Below are 15,577 nucleotides of genomic sequence, written 5' to 3'. Positions count from 1 at the left end.
ACATATAATTTTATACCTAAAAATAAGTATCAGTTTTTATCAATTACATAAACTTTAAAATAGTTTAACATAAAAATAATAACCAATATATAATCTAAACAAAAGCGACTTAAATAAAGTACAGAAAGAAAAATATTCATGTTATCACAGAAAACAAATTTTTTTAATAGGAAAAATGAAATTAAGATGAACTTTTTAAGCTAATAATTATCTCTTAGATATGATTTTACTTCATGATAACATCTGAGAGGTTTCAGATATAGTAAACTGAACTTCAAAATCAGAATAAAAATTTCAAAATGAGAACATTTTAAATTAAAAATATCACTATTTCTTTTTAAAAATATTTTCAATTTACTGTTTTTAAAAACTTGAAACATTTTTTAAATTAACATTTTTAAAAATATTGAAAATTACAAATAATTATGAATACTCCTCACTTATCATCCATAAATATTAAAATATACTTTTTAATCTATGAATGTATTCTCAGTCATCATCCTATGTAATCCTAATTTATTTTATTTATCCTTAAGAAATTATCTGTAAGAAATACGTTTAAAGATAATGTTTTTACTAACAAGTAAATATTCATAAATATTTTAATATTGAAAAATTTGATTTGAAGTATATATAAAAATAAAACTCTCATTAAGTACATGTGCGTTTTTTAAAAATGTGCTTAACAGTAAAAGGGTTAGATATCAAATAACAATTAACTGCCAAATAATAATTTTTACGACAAGAAGTTTCATCATATTAAGTTTTCTGTAGTTCTCTTGATTTTCTTTTTATATGGCAAAATATACTTGGAACAGTTTTTTTAACATTTTAGAAATGAAAATTTGCAGTTCATGTTTTTGACATATAACCGTCAGTTAAAAAATCATAAAAGGTCTTATCTAAACAAATAATGTACATCATAGTTTATAATTTGACATTACTATCTTCAAGATTCTATTTCCTACATGGCCTATATCAGTCAGGCACCAGAATATTAAAGATCATACATACAACTTTGCAGAAGTAAAAAATATAAATTTCAAAGATACAATAAAAATTAAAAAGTCCTGGCTTATAAAAAATACTAGAACTTCTGATAATCCACACCCCACCAAAAAATCATGAAAAAGTATTCATGAGGCAAATAAGTATGTTGCCAAAGTTGTTGTAAGTTATCTGGCAATCCACAATGCCACCAAAAAGTATTTATATGGGTCAATGTGCAATGCTGGCATTGGAAGAATGCCTAATTAGAGTAATTCTGTTGATTTATTTTTTTAATATGAAAACAGAATAAAAAAATTACAAGCGGATTTCTTGAAAAAGCTAAGTGTTTTATTACTGATGTTCCTTGTTTTTTAAAATTTTTTTACTGATTGATTGCCCTTTTAGGAGCTCTTAGTACACTGCCAGTTTGGAAATGGCTCTTTAGCAAAAAAAATCGGTCGCAGAGTTCCCAGATACTCTCCAAAGGGTGTTATGAACTTTCGACTTTCCAGTAGCATAGCGGATAATAAGAAAGTCCTAAATTACCATTAAATGAACTTTTAACATGAGAGGAATGTGGTTTTATATTTATATTTCTGTAATTTTAGCTTTCCAAACTTCATTCAAAAAGTATTCGGTCATAGAAACATTAATATAAAGAGACTTCAATTTAGTATTAACACAAAACAATATTATACATAAAGCTGCTAGGAAGTTTACAATTTTAACAATAATAATACTGCAATATACAGTTAGAAAATCACCTTCAAATGTTTATAAATTGATTGCAACATCCGTTTTAGCATTTTAGTATTTGTATAGCAATGATTTTACTCAATCAAAACTATAAAAACATTTAACATTAAAAATACTCAAATCTGTTGTTTTCAATCTCGTACTAAATGGCATTCTTCATAGATTTCTCTGTTTTTTATTTATACTAACCATAACATACTATTGCACTTTTATGACATGGATGGCATACATTATGAGTACATCAGAGATCCCCCAACCATATGCTCGCATGCACCTGCACCCGGCAAGAGAAGAGTTTTATATGTGCCGGCTGCTCTGCAACCATGATAATAAAAGTGTAAGTTTTCAATGAAATGTTATGCAGTTTTTTTTTTTTTTTATTGTTAGTAATTAATTAGAGAAATACAAGCAGATTTATTAAAAAAAATATTTATTTATAATCTTAAATGACCTTACCAGATGTCCTGGTTTGATCAAGATTGTGTGCTAGTTTGATGGTATGATCCCAGCCAATTCGTTATTTTGACGCAGTTATTTGTTAAAAATTTTTAAAAAAATAAGTCAAATGAAAACAATATGTGACATTTAGTAATCATCTCGACTTACAGGTGGAAATAGCAGCACTGGGATCAACAGTACTTTGGCGATTTTTTATGGTCCTCCAAAAGGAATTGTACCAAAATCTTGATGATTTTATCTTCATACTCTCCCAATTATGAAGCAACAGCCAATGAAATGCAATGCCAAATATTGCATTGACTTTACAAATTGTATTTTTAATAAAGAACTATCGAACTTGTAGTTATTTATAAGAATGCAATCAATAATTTTTGTCTTAAAATTATATTTTTCGAATATTTTTTTTAATTATATATAATTTTAACTGTGTTAACCTATAAATTTATTTTGAAAGAAAAATTGTGCCTGCCACCCCACCAGTATTCTAGAATGTGCTGTGAGGTAACAAAAAAATTGGGAATCCCTGCTTTCAAGCGAATTTCAACATCAATCTATATGATTTCGTATCATTATCATAGCAGATTTTCATTAGAAATTTATAGTTTCAAATATTCTTGATGTCCAAAGACTCAATATAATATTCTGAAAAGGTATTATTGTATTACAGTGCAAAAATAATATGTGCTGTAATGCTAAGTAAAATGACATGGAAAGTAAGTTCAAATTGCTGAAGATTCCATTACAAAAGTTTTAGACTAAAAACTGAATATTACTTTATAGGTTAGATTTCACTTCTAAATTAAAAGCTATAATTAAAAATTTTAGTCATACATTATCAGTATTATCAACTAAAATTGTTTGTTTGTTACTATTATATATTAATAGTTTTAAAATTGTAAATATGGAAATTAAAAGCAAAAGCTTTTTTGACATTTGCTCTTTTTAAAATTCTAAAACAAACTAGTCTAATGAAAATAATAATAAATTTCACTGCAAGGAAAAATTTATAAGCCTCTTCCCTTTTTTTAATTAAATTAATTATGATTATCAACATTCTGAAAATCATATGCATACATTCAAGGAAATATATAAAAAATTATAACAGTAATATATATATATATATATATATATATATAACTTTAACAGCAGAATTATATAAAAAGTAGCGAGTTAAATTATAAAAGATGGAATGGATATGCAGCTACAACAAATATTAGGACACTATACTAAGCTTTCAATGTTTAATAATTATTCAGCAATTCAAATAGAATATGGCACCATAGAGTTCATTAAGTAAATTGCAAAGCTAGAAAATTATTTCTAAATCACAAATATCAGTTATATTTGGTTTACGAAGAAAAATACACACTTCTTTTTCCATGCTGAATAAATTCCAATTTTAAATGCATGATCTCAGATCTTTCAAAACAATATTAGACATTTCAATTTAATGCACTCATATATTAACAACACACAACTATTTCAGTTTAAAACTATGATGTATTCAAGTTAAAAAAAAAAAAAAAAAAAACATAAAATTCCAAAAATCATTATTTGAATGGAAAACACTATACTAACAAACTTTAATTGTAAATTCAGATCTAAATACAAATGAACACTAACAAATTTAATGCCAGGTACTAAACAAATATCATTTTTCAAAACTAAATAATTTTGTATTGTATGTCATTCATACAGATCAACTGAGGTTGGGAAAAAAAAAGTTCTATTTCATAAAATTTATGAAAGAGATTAAGATAATTAGTACCCGATTTCACGAGATATCACAACCAGGATATATTAATGTGCAACAAAAAAATAAATTACACTGAAGTTTCACACTTAGCATTCAAGAACTAATATCAAAACTTGAAGAGTGCATGAAAACAGTGTAATGAATGATTTTGATATTTAACTTCTACAAACTTCATAAAATATTATTCAACAAATTAGATCATTTAGGTTTTTGGCACAATAATTCAAAAAGCATTTCTATAATATAAGTGCCCACAATACAATTAATTTTGAAATCTATTTTTAAATGAAATTTGCTTTTCAAATTGAAAGCATTTCAGTAAAAAGCATGAAATCAAATTATTGGCTTAAAGAAATGCGATTCACAATTATTTACGATTCAATCTGGCTTTTTAAAAGTGTTTCTCCAAGGCTAATACAAGAAGCAAAGCGAGCTGCTTCTGGATCTCTGTTCATTGTAGCAACTGCAACAACTTTTGACTGTATGCAATAATAAGCAACAAACTGTAAATTCTCAAGATCACCCTTAATTATAACCTCTTCAAAATTTGCACCATATCCAGCATACCGAAAACTCCTCCCACACATTGCACTCCAAAAGAATGGAACGGAGTGAAAGACTTTACTTTTCCCAAGCATATTTAATGCAGCAGTGTGGCCATGAGACAAAGCCATTTGCCAGTGAGAAATGTTGACTCTTTGGTTATCATAGCATGTTAATGGGAACTCTACAATATCACCACCAGCAAATATTCCTTTCATGTCTGTTTCCAACATTTCATTCACTATCACATGGCCTTTATCATTGATGGCTATACCAGATTCTTTCAAAAATTCTGTTGCTGGTCTGACACCAATACCAACAACACAAACTTCTGCTGACAGAATTTCACCTGTCGATAATTCCACACCATTCAGTTTTCCATCAGTTCCAATGAACTTTACAATATTCTTACCACTGTGAAAAATCACTCCTTTCTCTTCAAACATATGTTTTATTCGTTCTCCTATTTCTTTACCAAAAACAGTAGCAAAAGGCACGGAATTCCGACTAATTACATTAATAGAACTTGCTTTAGAAATCATATAAGAAGCAACTTCCATGCCAATAAAGGATGATCCAAGTATAACCACTGATTTGCCAGGAATTTCTTTAGCTATATGCAATCCATCATCTGGCGTTCTCAGGTAACATATATTTTGTAAGTCAGAGCCTGGTATAGTCAGTGTTATAGGTTGGCCACCAGTTGCTATCATAAGCATATCATATTTTACCATCAACTTTCCATTATTACATGCAACCCACTTTTCTTTTGGATCAACAGAAGTTACTTCTGTTTCCATCATTAATGAAATATCTGCTTTCTTGTAGAAATCTTCATTTCTCAGATAAAGATCTGATGGTTTGCTGTCAAGTGCTTTGCTCAGCTTAGGTCGATCATATGGTAAATGTTTCTCTTTAGAAATTAAAATTATTTTTCCATTAAATCCTTCTTGCCTTAGAGTTTCAGCACACATATGGCCAGCAGCACCTCCACCAATAATAACAAAAATAGCAGGATTAGCATGGGATGGTTTTGTCATAGCTTTCACTCTCTTATTGCTTTTCAGAGAAGATAACGGAGCTTTAACTTTAACATTTCCGTCTTCTACAGTGACCTGATAGCATGGTAAACTGTCTAAACCTGGAAAATCTTCAATATCTCCCGTTTTACTATCAAAGCAAGCACCATGCCAAGGACACCTGACTTTCCCTCCAATTAACACACCATTTTTTAAAGGTGCACCATAATGGGTACATTTAGGACCTAAAGCAGAATAAGTTCCATTCTCTTTTACCAAAAGAACTTTGCCATCTTGGCCAATGTCAAATTCTGCCATACTACCATCTTGAAATTCCTCATCTCTGCATACAACCTTTTCAACATAATAATTATCTGTTTCAGTCGAATTCTCACCCTTTCGTGGAAATTTGTATTCTTTCTTTGATCCCAAAGCACCCATATTTCAGAATTTTCGTTATAACTTGTGTACTAGAAAGCCGCTAGCATCCGTTGGTAAACAGAAGCAACATGTGGGCGGGGCTATTCGCCCTAATAAACTAGTTTGACAGAAAATGAAAGTTAAAGTTACCTGAAAACAAGTTGGATCTGACAATAAGCAAAACTAATGCTTAATTATTTTTGCAAACTATATGAAAACATAAATTTCAGCAATATGCCAATATATTGATCTGGTGTATAAAAATTGCGCTGTATAACACATTATAGAAAATTAGATGCTTATAATTTCAAACATAAGAGTTTCACGCGATGTTTGATAGAGTCCAGAGCTTAAATTTTCAATTTCTGAGGTAAATCGTAATTCTAGCAGCAAACCGGCGCTAAATAAAAGGGCTCCGGCACTTCTTTTATGTAAGTGAAACGCAGTTTCAGCCGACAAATTTTATTTGAAAAATAAATATGCTTTAAAAGTCGATTATAACTCATATGGTAAATGAGTTGGACCATATGAGGGAGTGCAATGACGGAGAATGCACACCTGTCTTTCTCCGTCACGTCGACGAGGTAAAGACTTTTAAGTCCGTAATCTACAAGACTCATTCTTCAGGTAAAATAGTTGTTTCCGAAAGTACTAAAAATGATTGCCTTGGTCACGCACATCCAATGCTAGTGAGCTTTCACTGCAGAACTTCTGAACACTTGAGCAATATAGCCAATACGCAGGGGGACTATTGCTTGAGTAGACCTTTCGTTTATTCTATTGTTGTTATCGGATAGGATTCAGGGGAATTTTTTCCCCCCATCGCATTCTGCTTGACAGTTAGAATTATATTGTCAGGACATCACGGTCAAAAAGCTTTGAACTCTTTGAAGCTCCATTAAAATTTCTTGCATTACTTTCATATTGTTTCTAGCATTCTCTCTATTCTCATTAGTAACGCTTATTTGTTTAACCTTTTTTCCATTGGTGTGCTGGAAGAAGAATGATATTTGTTTCTCTCATCCTTCTTGAAATAGTACGTTATATCGTATATTCAGGGCTCAAATTCAGCCTTAGGCCGGCTGAACTATTCCTTAATTTTGGAATAAAACTACAAGTTCAACCGGAGCCCCAAATAAGATAAGGTCTGATATTTTAATTTTTTTATCATGAATTTAATAATTTATTAAATCTTTATTTATGTCTTTATATTTTATCGAATTATAATTTAAATTTGATTATTTAAATTATTAGTTATTTTATTATTTCCTTAGTTATTTTATTTATCTCCTTCTTCCTGACGGCTTTCCATAGGGCTCCGCTAAAACCTTGTTTAATTTGCATGACATATGATCAGGCTCACCAGATTTCAGTAACATGAAAACGGGACACTGGAACAGCACAAAAGAGATGATGGTCAGTTATTTCAAAGAAAGATATTAGAATGTTGGCAACTACTCCAGTGCAAGAAAAAGAAGAAAAAAGTAGTTATTGATTCGAGCTTTTTTGGCAACAACAACAAAAAAAAAAAAAAAAAAAAAAAGACTAGACGATAACCGTAAAAATAGCATTTTTTATTTAGAATTTTAACTTGAAGTCGATTTTTTGGGAACTTCTGAATCGGCTGTAATAGAATATTGTTGTCCTTTTAAATTGATTACCCTTTAAAACTAAAAATGTAAATAATATTATTTCAATACAAAACTAATAAAAGTTAAGTCATGTCTATGATTATTCCTACGTGATAAATGATTTATTACAGAAGACATTAGTTTTTACCTAGCATGCTATCCGGAATATAATACAGCATCAAGAATATCATCAAAGGGATAAGTCTTGAAATTTAATGAGCCCTTATAAACTGATTGATGAAAATGTGCTTTAGCCCACTGCTTGGCGATTTTTTGAAAATCGCCAGTAAAATCTCAGAATACGTTGTGTAAACAAAGTTGCTAAGGCGAAGCTAAGTGGCGTCCATAAATGGGTGGGACTAAAATTGTGACGTCATAATGTATTCTCTATAGTTATAGAAATAAGTATAATAAATTCTTTATATTTTAAGTTACAATAATGCACTAAATGAATTGTACCAGTTATTAAAACGGTAAACAACGTCGCAGTCTCTCATATTTGTATTTCATACAGCTTCAGTATTTTCAAAGATTTTAGAATTTATACAAATAAAAAAAGATTTTTATTGTTAAATTTATTGCGGCAATTATATCAGGATGTTGCAAATTATTGCGTGTCTTTTAAATAAAATAGTATATACTCCAATTTACGTTAAATCTGTTAATATAAGGGCCTAATAAATTCCAAGCCTTACCCCTTTGATGATTTTTTTTATGTTAGATTATATTCCGGATAGCTACTAGAAAAATACTAACTTCTACTTTTGTGAATGATTCATCGTAAAATAAATCATACACATGATTTTGATTTTTTTTTGGGGGGGTGAGGGTTATATTGACATAATATTATTTACATTTTTAGTTTAAAAGGATAATCATTTAAAGAACAATATCCGATTACAGCTGGTTCAAAAACTACCAAAAATTGAGTTCAAGTTAAAAAAAAAAAGTACTAGTTCTACGGTTTCCGTCTGGTTTCTCTCTGTTGCCAATACGCTCGAATCAAAAACTATTTCCCTCTTTTTTTTTTTTCTTTCTTTCACCGAAGTAGTTGCCAACAAATTTAAATTCATGTTATCGAACATTTTAATTTATCATTTTTACAAATTACTTTGTTGCTACGTAACGATACAATCGCTTAGGTACTAGTAAATAGACAATCTTCATTATTTTCTAAAAATTTTTAACTTTACACTAATAAAAAAAAATAATTAATATTTTTATTGCAGATCAACATCATACTCAGCTTTCATGTCACTCTTTCTTAAATTCTTAAATCACGTCATATTCTATAGTCTTACTAGAATTCTATACATTCTACAAATAAAAAAAATCTCATTTCTCACAATGAAAGAAAATAAATACTACAAATTTCGAACACTAAGCAATGCTTCACACACACACACACACACATATTATCAATGAACTCATATTATCAAGTGCAATTGCGATAGCAAATACTACGTATTAAAATAAAAAAGTATAAGTTATTTATAGGGTCAAATTTTGCCAATCAAACCAAGAAATTTGCCATATCAAAACCAAGCAATTAAAAATACAATAAAAAAGAGGTTTAAAGTATAACTTGCAATTAAAACAACAATGCAAATTTAAAATACACAAACGATACATTAAACATTGCATATAAAATACGTTACATTACAGCTCGGTATAACATACAGCCTCGCTTTGTTCATGTGCACAACGATCTGTATTCGCTCGAAAAACTTCAAAGAAGTGAAAAAACTTGGTGTCGATGTACACATCCATCTATTTTCACTAAAAGAATCAGAGAATTGCACAAACTTGGCATTGCGCATTGCCTTGGCTTTGTTCATGCGCAAGTCGATCTATTTTTACTTAGAAAACATTAGAGAACTCCACAAACTCGGCATTGCGCGCTACATTGGCTTTTCCCATGTACACATCCATTTATTTTCACTAAAAAAATCAGAGAATTACACAAACTTGGCACTGCGCACTGCCTTGGCTTTGTCCATGTGCAAGTCGATCTAATTTTACTTAGAAAACGTTAGAGAATTGCACAAACTTGGCATTGCAGGCTACACTGGCTTTGCCCATGTACACATCTATCTACTATTTTCACTTAAAAAACATCAGAGAAATGAACAACCTCGGCATTGCGCACGGCATTGGCTTTGCCCATGTACTCATCGATCTATTTTTCCTTAAAAAAAATCAGAGAATTGCACAAGCTCGGCATCGCGCACAACCTCGGCATAGCGCACCACATTGGCTTTGCCCATGTGCACGTCGATCTATTTTCACTTAAAAAAACATCCCAGAGTTGCAAAAACTCGGCATCGCGCACAACCTCGGCATTGCGCACTGCATTGCCTTTGCCCATGTACCTATCAATCTATTTTCACTTAAAAAACATCAGAAAATTGCACAACCTCAGCTTTTCCAATCTTCTAGGATCGAGCCAAAACGAAATACAAAATATTAAAAATAAGCAACTTTAAAACGAACCATACAAGAAAATTTTTTTCACTTACTCTTTTCAAGAAAAATGTAAAATCTTTTTTAGGGTTTTTATATGTGTATATTGAATTTATCTCCAGGGAAAACCCTTTTGGATCACCCCCTCCTCTTTAAATAAATTTACAAACGTTTTATATTCCGTTTCCGTAATATATGCAGAAAAAGGCAAAAGCCCACAGGGGGGGAAATCTTCGATTAAAAAAAGAACCACCACATAAGAACATTCAAACCGCAATAGAATTAACTGCTCAAATTAACAAGTAAAAATTTTTTAAAAAAATTAAAGCTTTCAGATTTTACATTACGCCCAAAGGGGCGTTTTTTTAACGTTTTGTGAGTTACATTTCTTCATCAAATATAATGTTCTTTACACTTAAACCATAAAATTCAGTTCAACAGCAATATCGCAAAATAAATTTAAAATGAGCATATCTTTAGAATTTCCGATACACAGTTTTGCGCTTTGCACGTAATTTTTTTTTTTTTTTTTTTAATCCCCACGTACTGTGTTGCCGCTGTTCACTTTGAGATCTTTGAGTTTGTTAATCACAAATTCGTTCAAGTTTTACAAAATATCAGTCAGATAATAAAAAAAAATTCCAAATTCCAAGTTTGGACTTCCAGATGCCCATATTAGTTTGGAAACGTATGTTATTCAAAATTTGATGGCTCTAGGTACCGTTGTTTTATCACAATGCGAGGAACATTTATGCAGATTTTTCAATATTTAATTTCTTTAAATATAACACAGGGCGATAACATCTAGTGGCAACAGAATAACAACACAGCTTCAAAACATCGGGTTAGCCATGTTGTCGCGTTTATTGCTCATTGAAAAACAATCGCCAAGCAGTGGGCTAAACCGCATTTCAACCAACTGATTAACACAAATTGAAGTATTCACTATTTTATTTAAAAGACAGGGAATAATTTGTAACATATGATATAATTGTTTCAATAAGAGATGTTTAATGATATAAACATGTTAAATGTACGTTTCAAAATGATTGTATGATGAATATTTCCCTGGAGAAGTTATACATTTTCATCTTTTTTACGTCTTATCATAAAAGATTCTATATTACATAATACAATTTTATATCAGAATCTAACACAACATTCCACTTTATCCATGCTTCATTTAGTTTTCTCTTATTTCTTCTCATATTGTTCATAAGAGCAAATATTCCATCAACAAATGTTCTACTTTCTGGTCTTCTGGAAAGTATAAATTCTGTAATATAAAGGGGAAAATGTATTTATTTATCTTTCTGTTGCGTTGAAAAAAAAAAATGAGATTGGACACTGCCGACTAGGTTTTGGCGTCGACCTTCAGAAATTTTAGGTCGGCTCCTGACGACAGTTAGAGCAGGAGTGCGATCAGGACAGGTGACAGGTGACGGAAGACGGGGACGCCTGGTGTTTAACAGTGGTAAACAGGCATATGTCCCCCGCCTTCCCCTGTGTATAAGAAGCAACTTTATTTAAATTAATAAAAGTATTTACAGTGCAATGAGATTGGTGCAAAGAGCAGATGAGTGATTGTGTTACATTGCAGTTCAGGGTACATTAGCATGTCATAAATAGTCAAGTGCAAGACATAAAGAGAAAGGGTCTTAAATAAAAAAAAAAATTTAAAAAAAAAAAAAAACCGAAAACAACACATTAATCACATGAACATAAGGCGTAATTAGATACCAATACTCTTCACTCAATACATAAACTTAAGCATATTGCCAATGCGTGATAGTGTTGTACATTGGGAATACTGAGGTATCTAGAGATTCTATACTTACTACAGGGTGTACACACAGTGAACAAAAGCTTAGTAAAAGCATGATACTTTATAAAATACAGGACAAAATACATGCAATGCATTGATACAATACATGAGACATGGAATACATTGATAAAATACAAGAGACATGAAATACATTGATAAAATACATGAAACATGATGCAACTTTAGAAATAGTACACAACACTAAAAATGTGATATACAGAGCGGAATACGTATACAAAGGTATTAACAGAATACAAAACAGAAGATAGTGCATTAAAGATTTAAGTACAATGGATATATACATAATGCGCAGATGTTATTGCAAAGATAATTTGAGTATTATAGAATTTGCGCAGTTCGTATATATTACAGGAACAAATGTTATAATGAATGCAGATACATTGTTTACATGTGCAAGTGCTAATACTTGAAGGAAGAATGTGCTGAGGCACTGATGGACGCTGATAGAACTTAGACACTGAGGGATTGGTGCACTACTGGGTACTGATGGTAAAATACATTTATTGGTGTATTAATGACGAACTGAGAGGCGATTGGCGGATTCAGTGAGGAGAGCAGATGTCCTGACCCATCCTGTCCTGATGTCCTGATGAGCGATCAGGACAGCAGCTCCCTAGAGTGCTGGCTTTATTACAGATCACGGGCAGTATACCATCTTAACTGATTGAGATGCTTTAAAACTTTTAGCTGCCGGCGCAGGAAAGGTTAAATTTCTTGGAGACTCTCAACGTTTCAATTCTATTTACTAAACTGTTAAAAACCCATGGTATAGATTTTCTGGTACCCATGATATATAGATTTTCGAGAGCATTTAAAAAATGCTTGCTTCTTTCTTGAGCGTGATACGACCATTATATTTTTTATATAAAAATCACTTAAGTAGTTTAAATGTCGAATAACTGAATTGAATGTTTAGAATAGTGATGGATTGCTTCCTCGTACGAAGTAAAGAAAGGATTGTAAGCGCGAAAAATTTCAGGTATCATATTTTAAGGAAAATATCCATTTTGATCGTACTCGAATCCATCTCAAGGATGTGACACCTATCTTTAAGGACAGAATGAAGGACTCTTTTATCCATAACAGGTTATAAAATGGATTCAGAAGTGATCTGGTTCGTGTCATTTTTACATACGTACACACGTATGTATCTCTCATAACTCAAAATCGAGTAGCAAAAGAACCTTAAAATTTTCTATATATAACAATTTAAAAGCTGTTAAAGTGCGGTTAAGTTTTAAATAACATGGCGGACATATTTGTTTACATTTGAAACAGCAGAATTGTAGATTTGTTGCCAATCTAGAGAGACTAAGCTTCGCAACACAAAAATAACGCCTTCATTTATTATTGCGAATTAAATCATGCTTAATCCTTTCTGGAATTTTTTCGAGGAAATAAGTGTTTAAGATTTACTTCGTAATTTTTAATGCATATATTTTGAGTTTTTATGTATTTTTGCGTTGTCGCGAAGTGAGAGCTGAATTAATTGAATGAGAAATACTAAATGGTCTGTGAAAAACTATTTCTTTTCTGTTTTGTTTGCTTAATTTCTTTCATACATCGTTTTAGCTTTATTATAGTATTTGAATAGAACATGTGGCAACGATAATTCTTCAAATGGTATAAATTTTGTGCATTCAGAGTGTCGTTATAGTAAACAAATATAGTGAATTTTAAAGAGTGCTGTTGTTTTTAAAACATTCTATTGTAGTTCTATTGTGGTTTATGCGCTGTCGACGAAGTAGATTTAATTCAATCCAATCAATTTAAATAGAATTCAAGAAAAAATGCGTATAATTTAATATTCCGTACAAGGAAGTCATGTGGTGTACACACAATTTTTTTAACTGTATTTGGTATTTTAGTTTTCCCTGTATTTTATAATTTTTAAAGAAGCTGTTTTGAGTTTCATACATTTTTGTCTTGCCCCAAACTGAGAACTGAATTCATTGAATGAGAAATATATATCTAATGAAATTCGAAGAAATAAATTTAAATGAAGTGCAGCAAAAAATGTGTATAATTTAATAGGCGGTACAAAAAATTCCTGTGCTGTCACATCAGATATTTTCAGAAAAAAAAGTGTATTAAAAATTAAAAATATATTTAGAATATAAGTTTTGCTTAGAACTCACTTTTATTTGAAGTATAATAACTCAGATTTCACATTAATCTCATTAAAGCCATATTATTATAAGCTTGTGTTATTATTTTTTTCAGCTTACCAAATGCATTTCTTCTTTCATGTATTTGGTACAAATGTTTCGAAAACAAATACCTACGTTTAGCATCAGTTTTTATCCCAATGCATGCTATTGATTCATAAATTAATCTGCAGGTCATTCAGTTCACTAATGATTTCAACTATGCTCTTTCAAATACATAGATGTTATATTTTAAGTCTTCTTGATATCGTAATTTTAAAAATTAATTTTAATTTATTATATTTAAAAATTAACTATGAAATAATGCATCTACAAAAGTCAGTTGAAATTTATATATTTAGACATGGTTCTTGAAAACTTTCAATATGCACACTTGACTTAAAATACAATTTAGACATGTTAGTTTGGTAAAAGTTTGCAATTGGGTGCCCTTTGTTTGTTGGTGATTCTTTTTTAACGCCAAGATCGGCTCCAGGAAGGCACAATTTCAAGATGGCCGCTGCACAAAACCAAAATAAGAAGTCAAAGAATTGCACAAACTCTGTGTTCATGTAAACATTGATCTGTTTTCACTAAAAAACATCTTAGAATTGCACAAACTAGGCATTGCTCACTGCCTTAAATTTGTCCAAGTACACATCAATCTATTTTCATTTAAATAAAATCAGGAAGCTAAAAAAGTTAAAACTATCATGGTAACCAGAAATGAGGTTTCATTGCCCAAAAAAATAAAAAAATTAAAAAAAAAAAAAAATGTTGCTAATCGAAAGGACACCCAATTCTACATTAGAGCCGTTAGTTTAAGACAAACTAAAATTTTCTAGGTAATTTTCCATTTTGCCATTTGTACCATTTGTTGAGTTATTCCGTAAATACCGAAAAATCTTTCGACGGCATCCGCTAAGAAGTTATAATTCCTAGAGTGCTGTCCTCCACCTCAAATTAAAATTCACTCTTAGACAAAAAAAAAAAAAAAAAAAAAAAAAAAAAAAAAAAAAAAAAAACGATGCACCGAGAAGATATAAAGCAAATTGGACACAAATTGATCTGCATACAGGTTTCGACGGAAAATACAAAATTTTACATTTTGGCTGCCAATGAATGAACGGTTGTCGCTACAGCGCATCTGATCTGCGCAACTGGGAGTATATTTAAGAGAAATTACGATACCAGGTCATAAATTTTTTCACGAATTTCATTCCGTGTACTCTGGTAGACAGTAACTATGCCTCGTATACAGGTGCGCGAACGATATGCGCAGATGTCAGAATTTGAGAGAGGTCGTGTAGTTGTGCTCGAAGAAGCCGTTGGTCTTATCGGCGAATAGCTCGACATTTAGCGACGCATAGCGATGCCACTATTAGACGATGTTGGCAGGAAAGGGTGAACCATGGCCGCTCACCGCACACAGCGTCAAGAAGGAAGCGGTAGGCCTGGAGAAACGACAGAACGTGAAGACCGAGCAATCGTCAGAGCGGCACTCACAGCCCGGATGCATCATTATCATCAATTGTACGTGCAACTAG

The 15,577-nt window shown here is 31.1% G+C and overlaps 1 protein-coding gene across 1 annotated transcript; it reads right to left on the bottom strand.

Moving 5' to 3' along the window:
* Positions 1 to 3,432: 3,432 nt before the first annotated feature.
* On the bottom strand, positions 3,433 to 6,048 carry LOC118205778 (apoptosis-inducing factor 3). Its single transcript, XM_035378063.2, has one exon. The coding sequence runs from the start codon at positions 5,962 to 5,964 to the stop codon at positions 4,333 to 4,335; it is 1,632 nt and encodes a 543-aa protein (XP_035233954.1). The 5' UTR covers positions 5,965 to 6,048; the 3' UTR covers positions 3,433 to 4,332.
* Between the last annotated feature and the right edge of the window lie 9,529 nt (positions 6,049 to 15,577).

This window comes from Stegodyphus dumicola, chromosome 6, assembly GCF_044657685.1.
Source record: "Stegodyphus dumicola isolate Sdum_Otavi_A_Nest chromosome 6, ASM4465768v1".
In the NCBI taxonomy this organism is placed as follows: domain Eukaryota; kingdom Metazoa; phylum Arthropoda; class Arachnida; order Araneae; family Eresidae; genus Stegodyphus; species Stegodyphus dumicola.
This window is presented reverse-complemented; position numbering and strand designations above follow the sequence as displayed.

Excerpts from the sequence above, each read along its gene's own strand:
- LOC118205778 (XM_035378063.2), bottom strand. The coding sequence starts at position 5,964 with ATGGGTGCTTTGGGATCAAAGAAAGAATACAAATTTCCACGAAAGGGT.